Source organism: Molothrus aeneus, chromosome 6, assembly GCF_037042795.1.
Source record: "Molothrus aeneus isolate 106 chromosome 6, BPBGC_Maene_1.0, whole genome shotgun sequence".
Lineage (NCBI taxonomy): Eukaryota > Metazoa > Chordata > Aves > Passeriformes > Icteridae > Molothrus > Molothrus aeneus.
Window position 1 is genome coordinate 55,322,699 of NC_089651.1, and position 25,440 is coordinate 55,348,138.

General features: G+C 45.0%; 1 protein-coding gene across 1 annotated transcript; it reads right to left on the reverse strand.

The window, feature by feature from the left end:
* Window positions 1-1,582: 1,582 nt before the first annotated feature.
* Window positions 1,583-3,013, reverse strand: LOC136558235 (inositol 1,4,5-trisphosphate receptor-interacting protein-like 1). Its single transcript, XM_066552558.1, has one exon. The coding sequence runs from the start codon at window positions 3,011-3,013 to the stop codon at window positions 1,583-1,585; it is 1,431 nt and encodes a 476-aa protein (XP_066408655.1).
* Between the last annotated feature and the right edge of the window lie 22,427 nt (window positions 3,014-25,440).

A 25,440-nucleotide genomic window follows, 5' to 3' on the forward strand; every position in this document is an offset into this window, starting at 1 on the left:
GCAGGAAGAAAGATGCAAAAGGCACAAGTAACTTCTCTGCAAACTGCTTTGCCTCAAGCAAGAGGAAATGCTGAATGTGGAGCAGAGATTATCACATACAGTATGTATGGGTGAACGTATTTTAATATATAGTGACGGTTCCTTGGACAAAAACAGTACCTAAATCATGGAGTGGTTAAGGTTGGAAATGATCTTTAAAATCACCAAGTCCAACCACCAGCCCAGTGCCATCACCTTGGTCACTGCTAACCAAGGTCCTCAAGTGCTACATCCAGGCACTTGAAGCATTTCTTAAACATTTCCAGGGATGGTGACTCCACCACATCCCTTGGATGGCTGTTCCTATGCTGGAGAACACCTTCCAGGAAGAAACCTTTCCCAAATATCTCATCTAAACCACCCCCATGCAACTCAAGGCCATTTCCTCTTGTCCTGTAACATGTTACTGGGAGAAAGGGCCAACCCTTACCTTGCTACCACCTTTCAGTGAGTTGTTGAGAGCAATGAGGTTCCCCTAGACCCTCCTTTTCTCCAGGCTGCACAGCCCAGCTCCCTCAGATTGGTGTTCCAGAGCCTTCCCCAGCTCTGCTGTGCATGGCTGTGCACAGGCAGCCTTTGGCAGCCCTGTGCCAGCTGCCCCAGGATGCTGAACCCCACAGCAACAGGCTCCCTTCCTGCTCCTCCTGCAGGCCCATGTCCAAAGACAGCATCCAAGATCACAGAATCCTGGAATGGTTGGGGAGGGAGGGACCTTAAAGTTCATGGGCAGGGACACCTTCCACCAGACCAGCTTGCTCAGAGCCCCATCCAGCCTGGCCTTGAACACTCCCAGGAATGGGACAGCCACAGCTGCTCTGGGCAACCTGTGCCAGGGCCTCAGCAGCATCACAGTAAAAAGCTTGTTTCTAACATGCAATCTAAATCTCCTCTTTTAGTACAAAACTGTTCTGTCTTGTCCTACACTATTCTGACCATGTAAAACTCACTCTTTTGGTTTTTTATACGATCCCTTCCAAGTACTGGAAGGCTTCAATGAGGTTTCCCTGGAGCCTTCTCTTCTCCAGGATGAACAGGGAGACTCACAGATGAAGTGTTTTCTCAAATATATTATTTATTGCCATCTTTGTAGCCAGTAAAGCTCACAGGAGGAATGGACTCTCTCAAAAAGGGCATTTCTAGGAGCTGCTGGAGGGCAGCAACATTAAATGCCACTTGGCAGTGAGCACAGCTGTGGAGGGTGACCAATTATTCCTATTTCTCCAGTGCAGGAGCATGGACAGTGGGGGAGTGGTAGCCAGGGAATCAGAGAAACCAGAGCCCACCTCCTCAGGTCTCATACCAAATAATTGCCAACTCTGTGGTAGCTGAGCAGCCACATTCCATGCCAAAGTGATGCATGGACGCTCAGAGGTACAGTGTTCGTTCAAACACACAATTTGTTGTAAACTTTACATCAACTAAAGCTCCCATTAGATCAAAATATGGTTAGAATGATGTTGGAAGTATTTTCCTATAAACCTAATGATTCTACTCTTCTACAGTACAACAATTCTATGATTCTGTGATTCTACAGTTGTCTCATTCAGAACCCAAAGTAGAAGTGGTATTGCAGGTCATCAAACTTCTTCAATGCCTCAGTCTGAGCGGCTGGATCCTGTGCCAGGTGCTGGAAGAGGTTCAGGGGCTGCGCCCCCTGGAAGGCTGGGGGCAAGGAAATTTCCTGGGGCATGTCCTCATTGTCAAAGAAGAAGTGCTTGAGGCGTTTCTCCTCGAGGCAGCAGCGCAGGTAGTGCATGGTGTCATCCACCCTCATCAGGAGATACTTGTGCTGCCATTCTGACAGAGGGATCAAGGTCAGGAGGTGCATGACCGTGGTCTTCAAGGCATAGATAGAAAGGCCTGAGCCCTCCAGAATGCGAGCGCAGAGCCGCAGGCACTTGAGGTGGCAGCTGCGGGGTGGGGCCCGCATGGCCACATGCCTGAAGAACTTTGCCTCTGCCACAGCATAGCTCTCCAGCCACGTCGTGCTTGGGGGGCGTTGGGCTTCTGGAGGCTGGCTGCTCAGGAAGATGTCTGAGTCGCCTTGCTGCACACTAAATACTGTCTCCACAAAGATGCTTCTCCCAGAGGCTTTCATCAGCTTCATCTTGCAGGAGCGGCAGGAGGGAAGCACCTTCATGCTGTAGCGACGGGACTGAGGCACCATCGACCAGGCTGAGATCACAAACGTCTGGAACCAGAGGGCAATTTTCTCCCCATCTAGGTAAGGGCCAGTGCAGAGGGTGTGTAGAAGGCTGGCCACCTGATTTCTCTTCAGCTCCTGCTCAGAGTGGTGGAGGAAGCACAGCATGTTCTGGTCAGGCTGTTCCCCGGTGCAGGTGCACACCAGCTCCACGCGGATGCGCATGCTCGTTTGTGGCATCTCCCCCATGCAGTCTGGCTCCAGGTGGAAGGCGTGCCCACGGGGCGGCTTCAGGGGCACAAACATGCAATAGACAATGTCCTCCTCCTTATGGGGACTCCATCCTTCACAGGCACTGCCCACCCCAATGACTGGTTCCAGCACCGGGAAGAAGCTGTCTGAAAAGAGGTTGTGGGAGACTCGGAGAAGGTCATTCAGCAGCTCCTGCACCACCCGTCTCCTAGAAGCCAGCTTTGGCACTGACAGCTGGAAGCGTCTTGAAAAGATCCAGATCATATTCCTATCAGCAGGACTTTCCTCCTCACTTTCTTCACTCTCTGAGTCCCTTCTGTTGTCCACCTCATGGACCCTTTTCCTGAGCCACCAGTAGAGTGCCAAGAGCACTATCAGGGATCCAGCAAGGGCCCAGAACAGGCATTGCTGCACTGCGGTCCAGAGCACAGCTCCCCAGGACCCGACACTCTGCTCCAGAGCCTTGTGGGCCAACTCCTGCATCATCTGAGTCCTCTGCTGGTTGAGGTCCTCATCCAGGTACACACTGATGAAATGGCGGAGGCATTGCACAAGCCAGAGCAGGAATAGTATGAGCATTATGACCTGCAAGAGATGGGAGAGGAGTGCCGCAGTGCTGAGAGGGGAGGGAAGGAAGAAAAGAGAAACAAAGGGAGCTGGCAGGGAGGGAAGAAGGGATGGGAGACAGCAGGCAGGAAGGAGAGGGGGCTAGGGAGCTGGCAGACAGCAAAGCCTGTGCCCAGTCCCAGTGGTGGCACTGTGCCCTTTGCAAGGGGTGCCTGGAAGGGGCTAGGCCCTGGATGCAGGGTTGGAAGCACTCTCTTGGGTGTTTGTGGTCCTGCCCTCATCCAGAGCAGCAGCTGGCCATGTGTGCACACTTGATGTCATCCAAGCTGCCCCGGGGCAGTGCTGCTTCCTGCTCTCATTTATACCTGCTCCTCATTGTGGAGTCCCTTGTGATGTCACTGGCACCAGACACATCATGGCTAGGCCAGCCCACTGTACTGGGGCAGCATTGCCTACATACCCCTGGTTGTGACATCCTCTGTGATGTCAGTGGCACCAGAGACATCACAGCCAGGCCAGCCCTACCCTTCATGCCCACCCCAGCTCAGACCCTCACAATGGCCCCAAGAAATCCACCAAACACAGACCCACTGCTCCCCTGGGCCTGCTCCAACAGCTCCACATCTTTCCTGTGCTGAGGAGCCTGGCCCTGGATGCAGAGCTCCAGGTGGGGCCTTCTGAGGGCAGAAGCGTCTCCCTCAACCTGCTGCCCAGGTTTCTTTGGAAGCAGCCCAGGATTTCACTGGCTTTCTGGGCTGTGAGTGCTCACTGTTGGCTCATGGTCAGCTTTTCATCCACAAGAACCCCCAAGTCCTTCTCTGCACCCCACACACAGGGGTGTCACAAAGGCCCCAAGAGCACTCCCAGAAGGACAAGGATGAGTGCCAAGGGAACTGATCCCATCTCACCACAAGGGATCTCAAGGAATAAAGCACCCAGGAATTGCATCATCCAATTTTATGTTTGCCAAGGGCTCAGGGGAGCTTTGTCCTGCTTTGTAAAGGGAGGCTCTGGGGGCCATTCCAGAGCAGTGGGTCTGCATTTGTTGGGTGTCATGACTCAAGTTTCTTGGGGCCATTGTGAGGGTCTGAGCTGGGGTGGGCATGAAGGGCAGGGCTGGCCTGGCTGTGATGTCTCTGATGCCAGTGACATCACAAGGGACATCACAATGAGGGGCAGGTATAAATGAGGGCAGCATGTCATTATATCTCCCCATTCAGATGCAGAATCTGCATTTGAAGGATGCAGATTCTCCTTAGCTCTCCTTTTGTACTTGCAGAAGCATCTTTTATTGCACTTGACTGTAGTAACCAAATTTCATTTCAGTTAGGCTTTTTCTATTTCTGATGTTTTTCTAATTTCAATTCTAATTTTGACCCTGATAACCACATGGTATCACTGTAGTCTTCCTGAATTGCCTACCCCCTCTTCAAAAAGGTCATGAACTCCTTTTTTTTCCCCGAGTTTCAGCCAGCTTTCAGTACCTGGAGATAGTCTACTCCTGCACCTTTAAGATTTCCTTCTTGAAGAATCTCCAGCCTTCCTGAAATCTTCCCCTTTCTGAACTCTTTGGCACTGCTCCCCAAAGGACTGTGAATCGATCTCTTAAAGGATTGATCTCTTTCCTTTTCTTAAAGGAAAAAATCTGCTGCCTGGAAGTTCAGAATGGTAGTTCTGCTAGCCACCATCCTTACTTCTCCAAGAACCAAAAACTCTATCATTCTATGATTTTTATGCCCAAGATTTTATTGCCAGGGAAAGATGCTACCTTGTAACAATTGAGGGAGATCAGGCTTCTGCATTTCTACAAACTTAAAAAAGAGATTAGGCCTGGGTGAAACCAATACGTATACCCCAGCTAAGCAAGGCAAAGTTACCCTTAAGCGACAGCACAAAAGTTCAGTGAGATAATCACATTAGCATTACTGAGTTAGCCATGCATGTGAAGCACAATACAGCTCCTATTTCCTATTTGTCTGCATTATGAATCTAAAATATTCATATTTTATTGTCTTGTGTTGACAGCAAACTGTTAGAGCAGAAGAACGGCTGGTTTTGTGTTTGGAGCTTCATGTCTTATTTAGTGCAAGATTGAATGGCAAGCAGAATTAATCGGGTTCTCAAATGCACTTTGTCCAAGGTTGTTCACACTTGCAGTCCTTAAACAAGCTGGGTATGGGAATCTGGTGTCCTTTCCTTTGACTGGGATATATATTCCACCTGCTCAGAAATCCTAAGGGAATTGAGCACTCAACTTAACAGCAATTTTAAGTAGGATTTTAAGAATTAACCTACTTAATGCCTCTCTGAAAAGCCTAGGTTCCAGCCAGAGTATGCATGTGCCTGAAGCCTGCTGTGATCTGACAGCACCGTTCAGCTCCGTGCTGGTGCTGCTGGCACCTGTGGAAACAGAGATGCAGCCTGCACCTAGTGCAATGGGGAAGCATGAGGTGGGGAATATCAGCTTGGGACAAAGCATCAAATGGATCTGAAGCACTATTTATGCTTTAACAACCTGGGATATTTCCCTGCAGTTTTGTAAAGGTCTGCCAGCTAAAGACTAGAAATGCAATATTGTCTTTGTGCAACATCCTGGTCTGTGGGCCTGATGGAAAACCTGGGGGAGATTTTATGTGTCACTGTGATATTTTATGAAAAATCCCTTCACCAGAAGTTTTCTCCTGAGAAGCTGAGAAGCCTCAGAAAAGAAATGTAAACAATAATTATCTGATTGCTTGGAATGTGGTTTGGAGGTTGCTTACCAACAGGTGCATCTTTGATTGGTTCCATGTGAATTGTTTTTACTTAATGACCAATCACAGCCAGCTGTGTTGGACTCTGCATCTGTCATGAGTTTTTATTATCATTCTTTTCTAGCCTTGTGATGACTCCTTTCTCTTTCTTTAGTATATCATTTTCTTTTAATATAATATATATCATAATATAATAAATCAGCCTTCTGAGAACTTGGGGTCAATTCTCATCTCCCACCTCATCCTGGGACCCACAAGAACACCCCAACAGTGTCGTGCTGGGTTCTGACTGGGGAAGCAGGAGTTTCCCTGCCCCTGCTCCCCAAGTAGCAGCTTCTGTGGCTCCCTGTCAGCACCAAGGGAGAAAAGCTGTGTGTGCTCTCCACAGGAGGGGTTTCCCTGACATGCTGCATGCCAGTCCCTGAGCACAGGTGGCCACAAGGAGCCTGGCAGCTGCCTCCTTTAGGGAATCACAGAAAGCAGCTTTGCCTCAAGAGCCGAGCATGGCGAAGGGGCCAGAGCAACCTGTCGTGCTGCCTGTCACACCTGTCAGAAGGAAGCTGTAATGAAAACAAGCAACTTTCAACAATGCCTCTGCATTCACTTGGAAATAATGAAAACAAGCACAAAGAAGCCAAGGAGCCCTTCTTGGGCTGTGTGTCACCGCTCCCTGTAGTCACACCAGTCTGCCCTGGAGCAGGGTCCACTCAGCCACAACAGTCTGCTGCAAAATGTTATTGGCCCCACAAAGAACTGAGTGCTAAAGGACCCCCCTAACATGAATTACTCTTAAAAAAAACCTATGGAGTGATTTTGCAATTGTTTTTCCATGTTTAAAATTGATGTTGGAAGCTGCTTTTCCTGCAGCACCTTACAGAGCCTTTGCTTATTTAAGTGAGGAGGAAACTCCCGTCTTTGGTGGTCTTCATGGATCACCAGCCAGTCTCCATCCCCTCTGACTCCTCCACAAAAGCAGGAGTGGCATGGGCTCTTCATCCCATGTTTTCCATGGGAGTTTCTGCCCCCTGACTCTGCTAGGAACAGGCTGCACACTTATTACACAACTTCAGTGTGTAGTCATGCAGTCATGACTATCAGCAAATGTCTTCATCCCACAGTTTTCACTGTTCTTTCTTTATCTCCTCTTAGTTTGCAAGAAGTCCTGCTAGGAGGGAAGAGGAACAAAAAATATTTCTGTGGAGCTCTCTAAGTTACCTAATGATTTTGTGGATCATGTTTCTAGGAAAAAACACCCCCTGAAGAGCCGTACTCTATGGCCCTGAAGGTTTTCACCATTTTTCAAATAAACCTGATTGACATTCCATGGGGACTGTCACACCCCTGACTACTCCAATAGCAGGTTTTAAGGACAACATAAAATCATTAATTTATTTTTTTAGAGTGCGTTTCACAAACTCAGCTCTCTTACTACAACATAGCAAATCAAAAGTCTCTCTGCCTTGTGTTGGTTGCTCATTTTCCACATACTTCTCAGAAAATCTTGTTGAATCCCCACATGACACATTATGTGTTTAAATTAGTACTTAAGGAGACTACTGCAAGTTTATTGCTCTTATCTTTGTCATTCACTGGGAGTGCCTGTCCCTTCCTCCTTTTTGTCTGCTGAATGAAACTGTCAGAAACACAGCTTTACCACTGCAGGGCATTTGCAACGGCAGCAGAAGAATAAAAGAAGCATTTCTTTCCTAATCTTTCTGTGCACTTCATCATCCTCCGTCACTGTAAGCCTACCAAATTTTAAGTTTAGAAGTGCATCCTATAACAATTTCTTCCTACAGCACAAACCCAAACTATTTAGGCAAACTAGTGATTATTCTTCCACACTAACATCAACATAAAGCAGATTAGAAGAATTAAATGCACAAGAGTGCACTTCTTTTATGATTATGCGCCCTTAATCTTCAGAAGATGGTTAATTACATTTTAAGCAGCATAAGAGCCCTAACATATTTGTATGTTAATAAAAATTCTCACCAGGGGTTTAAATCTAACATGTATTCACAGGTATAACTAATGGCATTTTTCAGTAATGCTGAGAAAAAATATGCCTGTAAGTTAGTACCTTCACACAGGAAACTGCTGGGAGTTTTTAATTTACTCTCTAACTATTCTCCTAATCATTCTCTTATCATGCTGGGATGGCTAAATGCATACAGATTATAATGATGGCATGCACCCACCACAGCAGTGTCAGTGATGACATTTGCCAGTGCTGGAAGTCAGGCTGCTGCAATCAGAGCTCTGCAGCAGAGGGAAGCAGGGGAGGAATGGCGATGACACTGCAGCCCTGTGGTTTCACAAGAACTCATGTTTGCTGGTTCAAGGCTTATTCCTGTTCAGAAAGGGATTAGTCTCCACCTAGGACAGGCCCAAACATCTCTGTGATTCAGAGGTTTTAGGGCTAAATGTTAATTATGTCATTATTAGGAAACTGTTGGGAAAAAAATTTTCACAGAAAGGGAGCATTGGAACAGGTTCCCCAGGGAAGTGGTGAAGTCACCATCCTTGGAAACATTTGAAAAACAAGTAGACATGGTCCTTTGTGATATGATTTTTGAGCATGGTGGCATTTGGTCATAGGTTGGACTCAACGACCTAGAGGTCTTTTCCAACTTTATTGATTCGGTGATTCATACTCAGAAATGTTGAAGGTTCAAAAAGTCTTCTTTCCTACAAATCCTCCCTAGTGAAGACAACACCTGTCATTTATCTTGGCTTCCAACCTCCAAGGAGTCAGAGCACTGGCATTCACAGTGCAATCAGTATTCTCTCTCCAAATCTGCTCTTTGGAAATTTCAACTTTAGACAGTCCAAGATTTAGGCTAGGGTGAGACGCAGCCTGATTCAGGGTCAAAATCCTCTTGTTTTCAACCCAAGGCAGCTTCAGTAAAACAGAAGGTGTGAACTTCGAGAGGGGTAGAGACAGTGCAGCAAAATGAGAAGCACGTTCTTTCCTCCTGGATTCACCCACTAGAGGGACCCGTTTCATTCCCTGAACGAGAGCAGAACGGAGCAAACTCAGGGGAATAAGTACCACGGGGAAAGGGGAAAAGCAGGTGCTGTTGGTGCTCCCTGCAAGTGCTGAGTTCGGTGCCCGCAGGAATCGTCCTTCCTGGGATGTGTTTGTTCTGTTGGCTGAGCAGCATCATGACAATTTTCTCTGGAGGGACCACCTGAGTTCCAGGAAAAAGAAACTTTACAGCTCAGTTTTATTTTTCTGTGCTGTTTGGTCATTTCTTCCCACAATGGATTTTCTTCATGTCTACATCCCAAAGCAGATACTGTCATTCCAAAACATCCCCAGGGCATAAAAGATAATTTGGAAAAGGAGGAAAGAGCTGAACTTTTGAAATATGCTGCCTAATTATTAGTATTCCTCATTCTGAGCCTTATTTGTGGCAAGGATGACTCATTGCCCTTGAACACCCACTGCCTATCTATTTCCTCTAATGTTGCTTTCCTTTTTGATTTTCTGGATACAGAGAGCTGACTGCTTATCTATTCCTACTGTTAAAATGATGCATAACTTCTGCATTTTCCGGATGGAAACATTATGGACACTGAAATGTCATCACAGCCCCATTTGCTCATCTGCTGTTATTTACTTTCCAGCAGACAATATTTAGTACAAGGCACACACAATGCAGAAGTCAGCGCAACATTCATCACATTGATACAGGATGTACAGTGCATGCTGCCACGGATCAACAGAAACAGTCTGGACTGGAGGATTTACAGAGCTCCCCATGTCCCTTCAGGCTCTGTACAAATTTTCCCTGGCTGAGATGCTGTAAAGTAGTTCTGGAAAGGTGCCAAGGCATGGCTATGTGCCAGTGGGGAGGGGTTCTCCAAAGAGCAGGATGTAGGGACCCACTGTCAGAGCGACCTTCCTTCTTGTCTGGTGGATACAACCCTGCACTGGTTTCCTCCAGAGCCACCCTTGCCCACTGTGCTCCCTGGGAGGTTTGCACAGCACTCCCTGTGTCATTACACTGGTGAGGATTTTTGTGGATGCAGATGAAGCTCTGTCTAGAATAAGACATCTCTGGAAAAGCATTCCCAAGTCCTGTCAAACCAGCAGGTCACATGGGCCAAATGCCCAGCTACCCAAAAGCATGTCCCAGGGAAATCAATAATCTAACAGGGATGGTTTAGAGCACTTCAGTCCTTCAAAACAGAGGCCTCAGTGCCTTAGATCTGTGCTTTATGTGCTTTGACCTTTATAAACACCCCACAAAAATTGCCCCATTCCACTTCAGTGAGGGAAGTCAGCAGATGAATACCAACCCTGGAGAGTTTTCAGGAACAGTAAAACCCCTTTCAGTGGTTTTGAGGACAATGAAACAGGGCTCTCCAGGGAAGTAGTGGAGTCACCATCCCTGGTGGTGTTTAAAAATCATGTAGATGTGGCACTTGGTGACATGATTTTGTAGTGAACATGGCAGTGCTGAGTTAACAGTTGGACTTGGTGATATTGGAGGTATTTTCCAACCTAAATGATTCTATGATTCTTTTACAATACTCAGCCAAGGGATGATTCTTCTTTGACAGTGAACTAGCAATAATGAAGATGAGGATGCTGTCCTTGGGTTCTATGAGGACTGTTTCTGTGCTTTTATCAGAGTCTCCAAAAGAATGGATTGATCATCTCTTGAAGGCAGGTGGTGGGACTGCACCTCACAGGGCTTTGGTTCTCTGGAGGCTGGAAGATTATCAGTGCATACCTGACTCCATCTTACTGCTTATCTGGCACCCACCCTCAGCCACTTTTTGAGAAAAAATCCTGCATTTGCTGAACCTTTGGTGACCATTCTGATATACTTAGTGCCAGAGATTTCCATGAGAAGCCAAAGGAAAATCTCATCTAGCAGAGGATGATAAAAAGCAAATTTTGAAATGTGAGGGAGCTCTTCTGTCTCACATTTCTTTCTTCTTACTGATTCAGCTTTCTTCCAGTCAGCATGTGTGGAAACTTCTGGCTTCGCATTTATATCAAGATGCTCCTCAGTGCCATCAGAAAACTATCTTGGAGTGCTGAAAAAGAGCAAAACAACCACAAAGAGGTCTGGGGATGATAGCAAACAAACAGAGCTGCTTGGAGAGCACAGGGAGTGGGTGCAAGGTGAAGGGATCTGGGACAAAATCCTCAGCCAGTGCCAGACTAGGGCTCAGCCTTGCTGCTCCCCTGAAGCCAGATCTGCTCCAAATAATTGTTTCCTTTTCCTTCCACGTGATTCTGAATGTTTTAATATTTTCCTTTTGATGCCTTTTTCAAAGAAAGACTTCTGCCATATGGAAATCTGCAATTAGACCAGCTCCTGGTTGCCTCATATCTGCCACATAAAACAAAGTCAGTCACTGTCAAAATCTGAAGGCAGCTGGCTGGAGTGGTTGGATCCAGCTTCAAACAGCATTCACATTTGTTAGGCTTTTCCTCCAATCCCAGTGTGAAGATCTGCTTTTTCTTAAAAAGAATGACAATTTTGTAAGTTCAACAAGAGTGGCTTCAAAGCAAGACTGAGGAATGGCTTTGCCAGGTCACATCAGAGATGTGTCTCCCATCAATCCCATCTTGTGTCCTCCAACTTGGCCCAGGGCAGCCAGACACAGAAGGAAGAGGATACAGATGTTGAAGCAGGCAGCCATATTTCCTCAGCATCTGGTGTTTGGGATCTAGTCATTCCATCAGCTATACATTAATTTATTGTGGCTGAAGGGTGGGAGTTGGTCACAAATTTCTGATACTGTATGCATTCAAGAGAAGTGTTTAAAAATCTGTCTTTTTGTGGCCCAGACAAGTTGTGGATGCCCCATCTCTGGAAGTGTTCAAGTCAAGGCTGGATGGAGCATTGGGCAACCTGGTCTAGTGGAAGGTGTCCCTGCCCATGGCAGGAGGTTGGAATTAGATGATCTTTAAGTTCTCTTCCAACCCAATGGTTCCATGATTCTAAATAAACAGCTGCTGTCCTGATCCCAGTTCAGAGCCACATGGTGCACTTCACCAGCTAAGGAGAGAAGAGAAAGAGGAGATCTCCATACTTAGAGTCAAGAGGATAGAAATACTCTCAGGTGTGAGGGGCTGTGGGTACCAATGGGAATCCTGATTCAGCCTGCATGCTGTGAATCACCACTGGGCTAATGGGTGGGAGCAAGAGTGGAAAAAGTGATGGTCATGGATTCAAATGCTCAAGGTGGCTTTTCTGCCTGCTCTTCACCTCCTGCTTCAGGGACTGAGCCTGTTTCCCTTGATTGCAAATAGCTTGGCTTTGGAGCACCCCAAGTGGAGTCTTTGTGGGTATGGATGCACACAGAGGATGGGAAATAAAGATTATGGAAATACAAGGTGTTTGCAAAACACTTCAAATTGGATACCCATTTTGTTAATCTTAATGTTGAATTGCTGGTGTTCAAGGTGACATTCACAATGACCTAAAACAACTTCTGCAGACACAGTGTAAGTACTTTCAGTTGTGTGAAAACTTCATCTGAGTGCAAGCTGTGGTCTGGAAATCTCTGCTCCACACGAGGAAGGGATTTGATTGTGACACCTAGGGAGCAAGAGGTTGCAGATTTCCCATTTGCATCCCCCAACCCCGTTCCAGTTGGATATAAATAATTATTTCCTTCTCCTCAGAGTCCTTTCACTCTCACCTTCCTTTCATTGCCCTTTGACTGAGACAAAGGCAAAAGCTGTTAGCTGAAAATTTACAAAAACAAAGAGTCAGGAAGCAAGCATGGGGTCAGCTTCAGTCTTGCCAGAGATTTGCCATGACCGTGAGCAGGTCACTTAATCTTATCTCAGCACCACAAGTGATAAAGGCATCACTGATATAATATTAATCTGCATTCAAAACTTCACTGAAGGATTACAGGATTAAACTACTGCAGAAACGTAATATTCTTCATCTGGATGATCCCTTTGTTCCAAGAGCTCATGTGTACTATTGTCATTTTCACATCTGTTTGACACTTGGAGAAAATGTCTTTTGTCTTTTAGTAAGCCCAAGCATATATCTCCTGTGTCACTCTCCCCCAGACTATTATTTTAAAATCTAAATACATTTTCTAAAGGTTAGGACATGTATAATTAAAATCAAGTTGGCAGCAAAGAACTATTTCATTCACTCCATATAATCCTCCAGTTGGAAAGTGGGTGGGGAATTTGAACTGATCTCACATTTACTGGCAACAGCAAGGCTGAGGTCACAGACATGACTAGTGGCACTGACTGTTCATTGTGACATTTGTTATGGGAGCTTAATTGTTCAGAAGTTTCATTCAGGGCTTTCTGAAAGCGAGGATTTGTAAGGTAATTCCAAGGAGCATCCCAGAAACACAAATCACTTCTGTAAGTCATGACTTTTGCACTCACACTGGGAATTGCACATTGTAAGAAGTGTAGATGCTGCTCAGCACTTCTACTACTCATAATTTTTCTTTTCAGCATTTTAACTTCCTTCAGTTATATATGAAGTAGCTCCAGTCTCCTTGCAGACTCCTACCCAATATCTTGTAAAAGTAAATGAACTTTAAAATTGGAGGTAGTTCTCCAGAGAAGTAATTCAGCAATAATTTAGCCTATAGAAGTTCCCAAGTCTGTAATTTATTGATTTAGTTAACAGTTTGTACTGACTAGATAACAGTTTCCTATCTTATCACTCTCTGTTTTCATTATATCCAACCTGTCTGGTAGAAGGAATATCAATCTTTGGCAGCTTACAATTGCTAAGAGTATCTGTTAAATATCTCAAAACTTGCCTTTACTTCATTTTGGAGTTTCAAAGTTTCTTATTTGGAGGATTGGAAAATCATTGAAAAGATTTACTTTTCTTCACAAGGAAAACAAAAAAAAAAAGAAAAAGTGATCGTTCAGTCGAGTCTCCAAAAGGGAGGCAGACAGTTCTGCACTTCTGGTACTTGCACAAATCCTCAGCTGCAGTTCCCATCCAGCCTGCAGAAGGTGTTGGTCACATCACCCCACTCTCTCTGCAGCAATAAATGCAGATGAGGTGTGGTTGCCTAGAGGATGGAACAGCAGAAGGTATCAACGCACTTTATGATGCTTGGCAGGAAAGACAGACTACATTGTACAGCTTTTTTGAGACAGACTAGAAGTTGATTGCTGACACCTGTGGCTGAGAAAAGGTTCCACAAGGTCAGAGCTGCTAAAATTGAACTCCTAAAGAGGAAAATGTGAGGACAGTGAGGATAATACAAAGCAAATGTTGGGTACATTTGGGTTTGTGAAACTGCTTTGGGTTGTGAAACTCACAAACTCTTCGTTCTTGGTTTTGGAGGATATTAGAATGATTAGGCTTGTGAAAGTGGCTGTCTAAATTGTAAAAGAAAAAACTCCAGACAGGTATTGAAGTCAGGGTTCACATGCCTGTTGCAGTACTGACACACCCATCAGGAATGCTCTTGTGCTCCCACAGAAATGCCTGCTCCATGCTACAGGAGCTGGAAAACACCCCTCACTCAGCTGCCCAGTCACACCTCAACAAATGCTGAGGAAGCTTTCAAAGCTTACATTTTTAGGTAAGAAAAGTAAACAAGCCCTTCTTCAATTCATCAGTTACTGCAAGTTAGATTCTTACCAAAGGTTATGAGTTCAGAGATGGCTCATCTGATGAAGAACAGAAAGAAGTCAATGACACAATTTGCAGCAGATTTTTAGAGACCAATTGTCCCATATGGCTAATGCTTGCACTAGTAAGCCCTTCTTCAGAGCAAGGAGAAAACAGGACTTATAATATAAAATCTCATGAGGAAGAAAGTTTGCAAGCTTTCATTGTGCTGTTGGAGAGCCAGTTCTTCATCTAGCTCTATGTGAAACCAAGAGCACTTTTTTCTTCATTAAGGGCAATGGCACTATTTTGTAACAAATACACCAAAGCAGAGCAATGCCATCTCCTGTTAGAACTACCTGCCCAAATTGGCCTGATTTTTCCCAAGACAAAGCTATGTATTCTATTCTAACCTACCTTTAAACAGAACACATTGCTAGAGCTGAGGCTTTGCCCTCCTGCAGGCTCTGGCTCTACCATTGCTCACATCTTACCCTCAGAGAAGAACTCCTGGATTCTCTTATTTTGGGGTAGTTCTCACAAGTTAGAAGGCCATATAGGGGTCTTCATATTTCCCCTTTCTGCTGGGAAAGATGCTCTACAGATGCTCTACACTGGTGTGTAGTGGCTATCCAGTCATCAAAGCCAAATACCAGTATCATCTTCTCTGGCCTCTCTTCTATTGAACCCCCTGGGCTAAAACCCACACAATGCTTTTAACTTCCCAGTGTGCCAAAAGAAAGAAAATAGTTTCCTCCATCTACTCCCCCATTTCCTGACCTGTGTGGTGATCAAGTGGCTGTTCTGCTCCTTCTGCTGTGATTTTGAGACTGAGGACCACAGGAGTCCAGACACATTAGCAAGCTGCTGTTGAGCTGACAGACTCTATCAATTAGTGCAACAGTTTCAGCCCACATATCAGATACCTTTTCCTAGACTGTAGCCCTGACAAACTTTAAGATGTGTCAGAGATTCCTCACTCAGAAAATTGATCAGTGTGTGCTGTCCCTGGCCTTCTTTGCAGGACTTCTTTCAGTCCTTTCCAGGATGACCTCTTTGTTGTGAGTCTGTAGGGTCTTAGTGTGGCTCTTGATGTATCTCCCTGTTTCCTTCTTCCAAGAAAGTCAATATCCCCAAGCAGAGTAAAGCTGATTCCCTTTGCATGGCAGAGCACATGCTCAGACAATAAACAACACACTTCTCTGAGCACCAGCCAACTCATAAACCAGTCCCTGGGAGCTTCATCTGCTTCTTTCCCTTCTGAAGCAATCAGAGAGGAAGAGCGTTCACAGCCCCACTGCCTGCACACCCAGCAGCACAGGGGCACAGCTCTGGCTGAGGCAGCCTGTATGACTCAGCTCTGCCTGCAAATGTGACAGCCTTTGTCAGGAGGAAAACCTAGGGGTTTGGGACCAAAATAAACTCAGCCCTGAGTGCAGCTGAACTGCCTGACATTATCAGACAGGCTGTGTAGAGCACTTCCAGCTCTCCTTACCAAGCTTTTTCTTAACTGTCTAGCTTAACACCCCTGAAGCCCTCTGGCCAGCATATTCCCAGGTATGAACAGAGAAGTCTGAGCTGTGCTCTATCTTTTTCTCCTGAAAAATGCCCTAGTTTGAACTTTTCAGCCAGTTCTTCCAAGCTGTGGTAGCATTAATCAAACTAATGATATCTGGTTATCTGCAGGAAAATCAATATTATATGGCACAAAAATGAATCCCACCATTAATAGTGCACTGTACAGTGTCTGTGTTCCTGTGCTAGTCTGAACATATAAATTACTTATCTTTTTTTTTTTCTTTCATTCTTTTTTTTTCTTCTGTCTACTCCCTGGAGGAGAATGTGGTGGAATGAGGGTTATTGGGACCCTGCAGCTGTCCAAGGATAAGATAACTTAGCTGTTGGCTTGGCTTTGCTGTGTTACTCATGAAGGGTTATTATGGTCACGGATGCCAGTGACAGCCTCAGGTCTCTGTTCTGCCCAGACACTTTGTGCAAACTGTTTGTATTGAAATAACAACTCCTAGGATAAAACCCTGGAGAAAAGAGATTGCAGATCTAAATGAAACCACAGTGACCTATGGTTTGGGGAACACCAAATCAGCTGCATCAGGAAGGGGAACATCCATCACCTCAGTCTGCTCTTTTCCTTTAGAAAAGAAAAAGAGAGCATGGGGCTCTTCTCCAAACAATGCTGTGGTCAGGAACTGATTTATCTTAAATCTGTCTGCAGTGCCTGCTGCTGGGTTTGTGATTGTGGGTCTTCAGCCATCCAGCAGCAATAAGAATAATTTAGTGACCAAAAATTGTCTTTGTGTCCCAGTTAGGGCTGTTACCTGTGAGTTTTGAGTCAATTGCTGAAGCCATGATTTAACACTTTTCTGTACTGCCAAGAAAAAATGCTGTTTGATACAAAATGTCCCAACCCTTCACCATCTTTTCCAGCAAAAGACATTGTTGACCAACTAAGACAACAAAAAAGATGCTAAAATTTGGGTAAACCCAAGAGCAGGATACTGGATAAGAAGACACTGAAGATGTCAACTGTTCTTAATTAGACACTTTGATTCAGGAGCTTTGTAAGGGAGGCTCATTGCTGGTGACAGGGACTCTGCAGTGACCTCAGTGACACATCCAGACTTTTTTCTCCATTCTCCTTCTAGTTTTACTGGTGTCTTGGAAACAAGGACATAGTGTGATAGAATCCTGATGTCCTTTTCCACTGCAGTGATGTTTTTCTCTAAGTTTGTTAGCTCTGGGCTCCCTCCAGGGGCTCTCAGAGGGGTGTCTCCAATCTATTTACTTGGGTCAAACAGACAAACCCTTGGTGTTGTGACCCAGAGGTCTCTGAGCAGTGGTGGGACACAGACCTGCTCAGAACAATCAGAGAAAACCCCTCTGCTGCAGCATATGTTCAGAGCCACAAGAACCCTTCATATTTCCCCTTTCTGCTGGGAAAAGCCTTTGGTGAAGATGGGATGTGTTGTGGTTTTAAGCTCAGCTGGAAATGAGGCACCACACACCTCTTTGCTCAACCCCCCCTCTCTTCCCCCCCTTCCACCCTGGTGGAATATGGGAAGGAGAATCAAAGTGAAATCTGTATGTTGAGATAAAAGCTGTTTAATTATTGAGAATAAAGTAAAATACAGCAATAATGGTAAATGATAATGATAATAAAAAGGGAGAAAACAAGTGATGCATGATGCAATTGCTCACCATCTGCTGATCAATGCCAGAACTGATTCCTGAGTCCAGACTGGATGCTCTTCCAGGAAACTTCCCTAGTTTATATACTGGACATGAATATATTCTGTGTTGTGGAGTATCCCTTTGGTCAGTTGAGGTCACCTGAGTCCCAGCTACTCTCCTTCCCAGTGTTTCCTGTGAACCTCCTCCCTGTCAGAGCCAAGTCCATGAGACCAGGGAAAAACCCAAAGTCCTTGACTTAGGATAAACATGACTTTGCAAAAAACCAAAACATCAGTGTGCTATCAACCCCATTCTTATTCTGGCTCCAAAACACAGCACTGTGAGAGCTACTGAGAAGAAATTAACTCTGTCCTAGCTGAAACCAGGACAGGGTGACAGCTGGAAGAAGTGTCCTTTGCCAAGACATGGGTCAAGGGAATGGGACAGGTGGCATCCAGACCACAGCCACATCTGGACCTTATTCACAATGTGTCTAAGGGGACAGGCAGGGGAACAGAGAAGCAAGTCCTGCAGACTGATTTAGGAGGCAGCTCTGCTTCCCCGTTTACATCCTCTGCTTCCCTTGTCATGTGGTTTGCATTTGTCTCTTTCTTTCACGTGGAAATACTGCTTTAAAAGCCATCAGCAGGGATGAGTGTAGCAGCCATGACATCATTGCCAGCATGCTTCTCCCACCTGCAACTTGGCAGCTTTTGACAAAGTGGGAAATCCCAGGGGGGCTGTTGCATCTTTGGCAGGTTTGTTCTGTTCTTGCTTGCAGGCAGTCTCAGTAAACAGCAGGCAAAGGTGTGAGGAAGGAGGAAGCAGTAGAAGGACTTGGAAAAAGAGGTAAGTTAATTAGAAAGAGGCAGCATCAATTACTGTGACATTTAATATCAGTTTTTTCCTTTTAATAGAGAGCACACTGATTCCTTTGGGGAAATCTGCTATCAGCTTTGAGCCAAATGCCCAACAAACATAAACTAGCACAAGCCCTCTGCAAGTCCATTATAGCCTGTGAAATGATCCCTGCTGCAGACCTGGCCTTGTCAGTGCTCCACAGCCCTGTGGCTGCCTTAGCACAGCCTCTGAAAGCACAACCCAGACACCTTGCAACTTCATTAGACAGGTTTATTGCTTATATAAGAGTCTTTGGTTTTATTCAAACCTTCATTAGGGCTTGTCATAGAGAGGCTATGTGTTAATAAAAAAAACAGAAACAAGGACAAAGCTTTCCTGCTACTGAGTCTACTAATGAGATCTGAGCAGATAAATATGAGACAAGGCAAAGGACTCAGATGTATTTCCATGCACTGCAGCCAGGATCAGTGTTTGGAGCAGGGGTAGAAATACCCCCACTGACCTTCCTCCAGCTGTGCCAAAGAAGCAATGCAGGTTCAGTCATGAGCCCTTGGGAACCTCCAGGGCTACAGAGACTTCGGCAGCTGCTTCACATTGCAATTCAACCTGTTTGCTCCCTGTTGTTAATTTTGTGACCAAAACCTTGTCTAGAGATGTCTGCACACGCTGTCACCACCCCTGTGAGTGCAGGGTCTTCAGACAACTATGACCAACTGGGTGTCCAAGGCCCAAAAGGGTGATCCCACACTCTTACATTTAGCACTCAGGCTGTCCATCCTTTGGGCACTTTGAGAGTGCTGCATTCAGATGGATTAGTTTGGAAAGAAATGTTTTAGTCTGATATTTGCAAAATAAGAAGAAAGCTTGCTGCTGTTCAGGTCATAATTTTGACTCCTCTTGAAGCTCTTTGCTGCCTGCACAGGGGCACTGTCTCTGGCTCAGAGCTCTCACTGGCCAGTCAGTAACAAAATAATTTGTACGGATGGCAGAATTGCAGATGATCTCCTGGGCATTTATTAATTCTGCCTTTCCACTTCTAAACAGACCAAGAAGCATTTCCTCCTCTTCATTTTCCACCTAAACGCTTCAGCTGCTGGAATGAGAGGTCAAAGTAGAAGCATTTGTACCCAGCTGTGGGCAGCTCTCTCTTGCCCACATGCTGTTCTTCCCTGTCATCCCAGGAGATGAACATTGTGTGGCATCCTTGGCCATTAGCAAAACCTTGCCAAGGAGATTTCCCATGGAGAATCAACAAATTCAGCTGTCACTTTCTCACAGCATCTGCAGCAAGAGCTCTGGTTAAAAAGAGATATTTTTAGCCTGGAGGTACTTGGCCAACTGGCATGGGGCTGTCCCTGTTGCCTGAGGATATAAAAAGCAAAGCAGAGGTCTGGAGTTCCCAGTACCATCTGTATTTTGGAAGCTGCAGCTGATGTCCTCTGCAAGGAAAGAGTGTTCTTTTCTTTGTGAGCCAATGTCACGTCAGTCAAAACTGCCCCTTTTGAAAATGTATGCACTGTGCTCAGTGAATGTGTTCTGAGCCTTTCCAAGGGGTAAAAGATGGATCAAAAAACATCCCACAGTACCCCATGGAAATGGAAGAGAATGGAGCTGCCCTGGTATGTATTCTATAAGGTGTGCCTGGCATGCACAGGAATAGTATAGAGCCAGCCCTTGGATTCTTCCTTGCTTTCTGCTGCTTATTATTATCTTGAAGGAGAAATACTCTAAGTGGCTCAGGGAGTCAGCTACTGCAGCCATCATCAGCTCCAAATCAATAATGGATACCATCCAGAGATGCTTCAGGATGAGAGGCATTTCACTTTCAGAAAACCAATTCTTGAAGTGAAGCAGCTGGCATTGTTAAAAAGACAATGAAACAGCAGAGTGGGGTAAAAAGTATTAAGAAAAGAATGTTCATCAGAAAAGCTACTGGTCACTTCATAAAGAGGAGAAAATAAAAGGCCAGCTTCTTAACTAATTAGGGCCTGTGCATAAAATTTCTGGCCTTAAAGGTCTCCCCTGCCCCAAAGGCAGGGCCCAGTTTAACAAGTGAATCTTTGGAGTTGCCAAGGATGCTCCCAGTGCTCACTCACACACTCAGGTACACACACAGAGTGCTGACCATGTCCAAGAAAGAAGAAATTTTTGCCTTCTGCTGATTTAATTTGAAGCCACATCATCCCTGGCCCTGGGTGCAGACAGGGTGGCACAGGGAAGAAGGGTGAAGAGCCAGGACAGACTGAGCTCTTCTGCTCCCAGAAGAGCTAATCTGCTCCCAGGTCCTTGGCTTCTTTCACCTGTCCAGTCCTGAGCTGTGTCACCAGTATCTCCTTCTAAAAACTCAATAACTGATGCTTAAATTCCAGTGCAGTTTTAAGGAGCACATGCAGACTGAGTTAAAATGTGGGTTTCATTCAGTTAAATGCCAGTTAATTACTAGGCAAGGCTATGTTTGTGTACAGTGAGCTGCACCTTGCTGATCACTCTTTACATTCATATGTGCTGATGGTGTGGAAGTTTTTTACTGTGTATCTAAGAATTAAGGATTTATCTCCATGAAAGCAGCAGCTCATCCAGTGAGGGATGAGCCACAAGGGCTCATCCAGAGGCTTTGCATCTGCCTGACTCAGAGAGGACATCCAGGGACAACCCCTGGTTGGGATACTGGGCCTGGTCTGCCCTGCACAAATCTAAGAAAATCTCCTCAGGCTGCCATGGCATGAACAGACTTTCTGTCAAATGGGATATTATTGTCTGCTTTGAATAGGAAAAAGCTTTACCACAGTTAGCAATGCTGGGTCACCTGCTCTTGCTCTTGGGAGCCTAAGGAAAAATTACTGTATACAAACAGCTCCAATAACTACTTTTATAAATTCAGTAAACAGAGTGGTTAAAAATTATACCCTCGGTGAGTATCCAACAGTGTACCCTTTTAAGATTGGAAATGAGTTCTGGATTGTCTGAGTAAAAACAGCTTTTAACTAACAGGATGGAGTCTAATGAGAGATCAATGTCTATTGTGGGAGAATTATCCTCCTCCCCAGGAAGTCAAAGGAGACATTTGCCACTGTAGGGAGTGCTGAGATTTGGGAAGTAGGCAGGGGAAAAGAAACAGGCTTGATTTTTGGTTATCAGCACCACACTGCAGCCCAACAGGAAACTTACTCCAAGACCAAACCTATTTCAGATCCTGATTTCAGCATTCAGCCATTCTGCAGGATCTTTAATTAAATGTACAGTGTATATTAACATAAAAGCTAATAAAACACAATAAAACCCCAATAACAACATTCCTGAGGGAGTCTGTAGGAGCCTCCCTTGGCAGGCTTGAGGCAGAGCTGTCATGTCAGTGGGAGCTGTGCCCTGAACATGCAGATCCCTGCATGTGGCAGAGCTGCTATAAAAGGATGAGTGAAGAGGAGAAATCCAAAGTTGAGGTGTTTGTGACCCCACTGCAGTACTGCAAGCTCCAAGTATATAAAGCTAGATATTCACAAAAAAGGTCTCCTCTCCTAACTACATCCCTCAAAGCAAAACAGGTGGAATGTGGAAGGCTCCAACCTGATGATTGTACCTTTCTAAATGAAAGAACCAAAGCTTTGCAAGTAGAAAATGTGTAAGTGCACCCCATCTTGTAACAACACTGGGAAAGGATTCTGTAGAGAATCATCAGTTTCCAGCTGTGCAGGCAGCTGTAAATTACAGCCAAAGGCCAATTTTGCTATTGACCTAACTGGCCATTGAGTGAGATCAGCTACTGCATCGATGAGTTATTGTGGTTAATTCTCCTGGTTATGAAGTTGTTTCATCTTGTTAGGCATCTACAAAGAAATAAACAATATAACCTTTGTCACATTAAATTGCCAGTGAGTGAACGGGAAATACACGGGGAATAAATCTGCTGTGAACTGTTTGTGGGAGGAGAAAGGCACTGAATGTGCTCATGTGTGCAGAGAGTGATTGATGGGAAAACATGCACCTTTCTTCAAACCTTTTCTTGGATAGCATACTTCACACAAGCAATCACTAAGACTTTTGCACTTTGCTGGGAAAATTCCTGAACATGGTGATTTGTTCAGAACACAATGCAGGGATATAAAGGCAGAAGATTAAAACTCTTGTACAGCTTTAACCTTGCCTTCCTCTAGGCTTGGGCTCTCTTCACCATCCTGGTTTACAGGCCCACCAGAGACAGCTAGGTTAATTGTTTAACAAATCAGTTTTGGTGGGCTCAAGAAGCTTAATTTTACTTTAAAGAGAATCAACTTTTGCACATGAAACAGGAACAGGAAGAGGAATTCAGTGGCTTTTTAAAGTCTTTCCCAGCTCTGTTGTCAAAAATATATTTGACCTTCCTTCTGAGGAAGCAGCTGTGGAGGTGAATGGCTACAAAGAGGGGCAGCAGCTTGTGCTCTTCTTGCAGGGTCATTTTTGTGTTCTGATTATCCATATCAGTGCTTCCATGCCTTTAAGAAAAGTAGCATTCCAGCCATTTCTACCCAGATGAGTGACAGTGGAATGCATCACCATTACCTGCATTACCTGCTCATGATCCTTGAGTAGTTCTGCTCTATAAAGTGTTGGTAATGCTGTACTCTCCTCCTTAATGCATTTGTTTCCAACCTCCTGCATTAACTGTATATTCAATTATGTTGGAAGAAAATCTCATTCTGAAACTGGAAACCTCCCCATGCACAGCTTCTCTGCTGCTGACCTTCTTCAAAGTCATGAAGACAGTCTGTGTCCTTTAGGGATTTCTCCTCATCTGGAATTAATAGCTTTCTTCCCAGAATAATCAAATCTCTTGCTACTTATCATATATTTCCTTAAAAAGTTGGTCCACCCATGTTTGGAGCCTTGTCCTAGGCTTGGAGCACCCACTGTGAAAGTCCTTTTGTCTCACAGCTGGCACCACTTTCAGCAGGAGATCTCTGCTGGAGACACTAAAGGTTCCTGAGATCACTTCCAACCTGTAGTTTTTTCAAATTCCATGATGCTGTTCCTTATCTGGGAAAACCCAAATGGTGCATGTCACACATGGGAAGGAGTCTAGCAGCTGCCTGCTAAACTCCTTGTATGGTTCCCTGCAGATCCCTTTTGGTTTTTACCACCTCTCAGTGGTGTTAACTCAGATTTGCCAGGATGGCAACCAGCTCCAGTCTGGGAATCAGCCTGACTGCATGAAGGAGCCTGCTGGAGAAACAGGAATGATAAATCCATCTGGACCCCAGAGCTGTATGACTTCCCTGACCTGAGCTGTGGCACCGCCCAGTTCAGGCTGTGTAACTCCTCCCTCCCAACAAACTCAAGGAATCTCTCAGATGGAGCAACTCTCAATTCCACCATGCAGGTGATGGCTGGAGCTGAATCACCTCATGACTGGCCAAGGTCACCCTGGCTGGTTCAAGGCAGCTCCCCAAGACTGCAGCAGGGAATGAGAACTGGCAGCTGGCACAGGAAGGACACAGCCCTGGGTCAGGGTCCCACTGTCCCCAGGGCTCTCCCAGAAGGCAGGCAGCAGTTCACATGGTCAAGGACAAGCTGGAGCTAGGATTGCTCATAGTTTCAGTGATGAGTAGAAGCTTCTTGCACCTCTTTTCCTAACTCTGTGCATTCACACACATTATTTATAGCCCCATTTCTTTCCTAGGGCTATCCACAAAACAGAAATGTCATATTCTCATGCTGTCAGGAGGGAACTCAGCATCCTATTTTGGACTAAAGCATATATTAGCATTTAAGCCTGAAATCTTTGACACTTGATTTGTCATGGCTGAGTTTTCAACACCCTGAAAACTTCTAATTCAGGCCTCCAGGAGGAATCCACCCTGTGAGTTTTCTCCACAATGGACTACAGTCACTTTATAACCCTATTACATCTCTGCAAGAAGTGCAAACAATTCTTTTCCCTTGAATTCCTGGGGTGTCTTCCATAAAAATCATGATGGAGGCACTATTTTGCAAAATAAACTAATATGTTCTTCACCTGGATTTTTTGAGTTGGTTTGGGGTTTCTTGTATTTTGGGGTTTTTAAAGTAAGATTAAGGCCAGAAACTGCAAAGCAACACAAAAGATCAAAATTTGTAGTTTCTCACAGAATGGGGAAAGACGAATGTAATGAAATCATAATTTAATCTCCTGTAAACAACTTTGTGGATAAATGCAATGAGATGTATCCTGCATATGAATACTGCCAGGCAGCCCTTTATAGATCTTAAGCTTGTATTGATCTGTGCATCCATAAAAGCTCTTATTCGTTAGGCATAAGAGAACAGACTCAGTATGCATGACCACACATGCCAATGTCAATGGAGCTATAAAGCTGCACCCTCAGAAAAATAAATTGTAAGTCAGATTTTAGTTCAAAAGAATGGAAATCTGTGACATTAAGAATTAAAAATCAAAGCCTCCTGACCCAGATTAACTTTCTTTGCTCAATCACCCGTACATAACATGCTCTAAATCAGCTCCTGGAGATGTCCTTTTGCATGTTTTTCATGATTAATTGAATTAGCAATTGATTTGTATAATATGACTCACTTAGAAATAAAGACACACCAAACTGACAGCATGCGCACCATTCAGGTAGCAACAAATCACAGGTCCTGCAGTTAATCTCACCCCAGGCCTCCCAGGGAATGCAGATTTGCTGTCTCCTCTCCAGAGCACAGACTTCCAGAGTGCCTGTGTAGGCTCTGTGTGTGTGCAAAACCAAACAAACATGCACACACATGCCCTGCAAACTCACAAAGAGCTTCAGTCATGGAAGCAGTGATTCTTTCTGTGGCTGATCTATGGATGTTCTGCTGAGCCCCAGTTTGGGGCTTGTAGGGCTTGGAAAAAGGGTGAGAAAACAACTAAAGATGGGTTCCTTTGGAGTCAGGCAGGAATAAGGGAAACATCTAAATTATTAAAGTTGGGAGTGGGTGTTTAGTGATCCCTGGCCTAGGGTTAGAGTAGGACTTCTCATTGTCCTGGGTTTGGAACATATTTTGGTCTTTACTAGGAAGATTTAGTTTTAAGGTCCATAGGTGTACAGAGCTG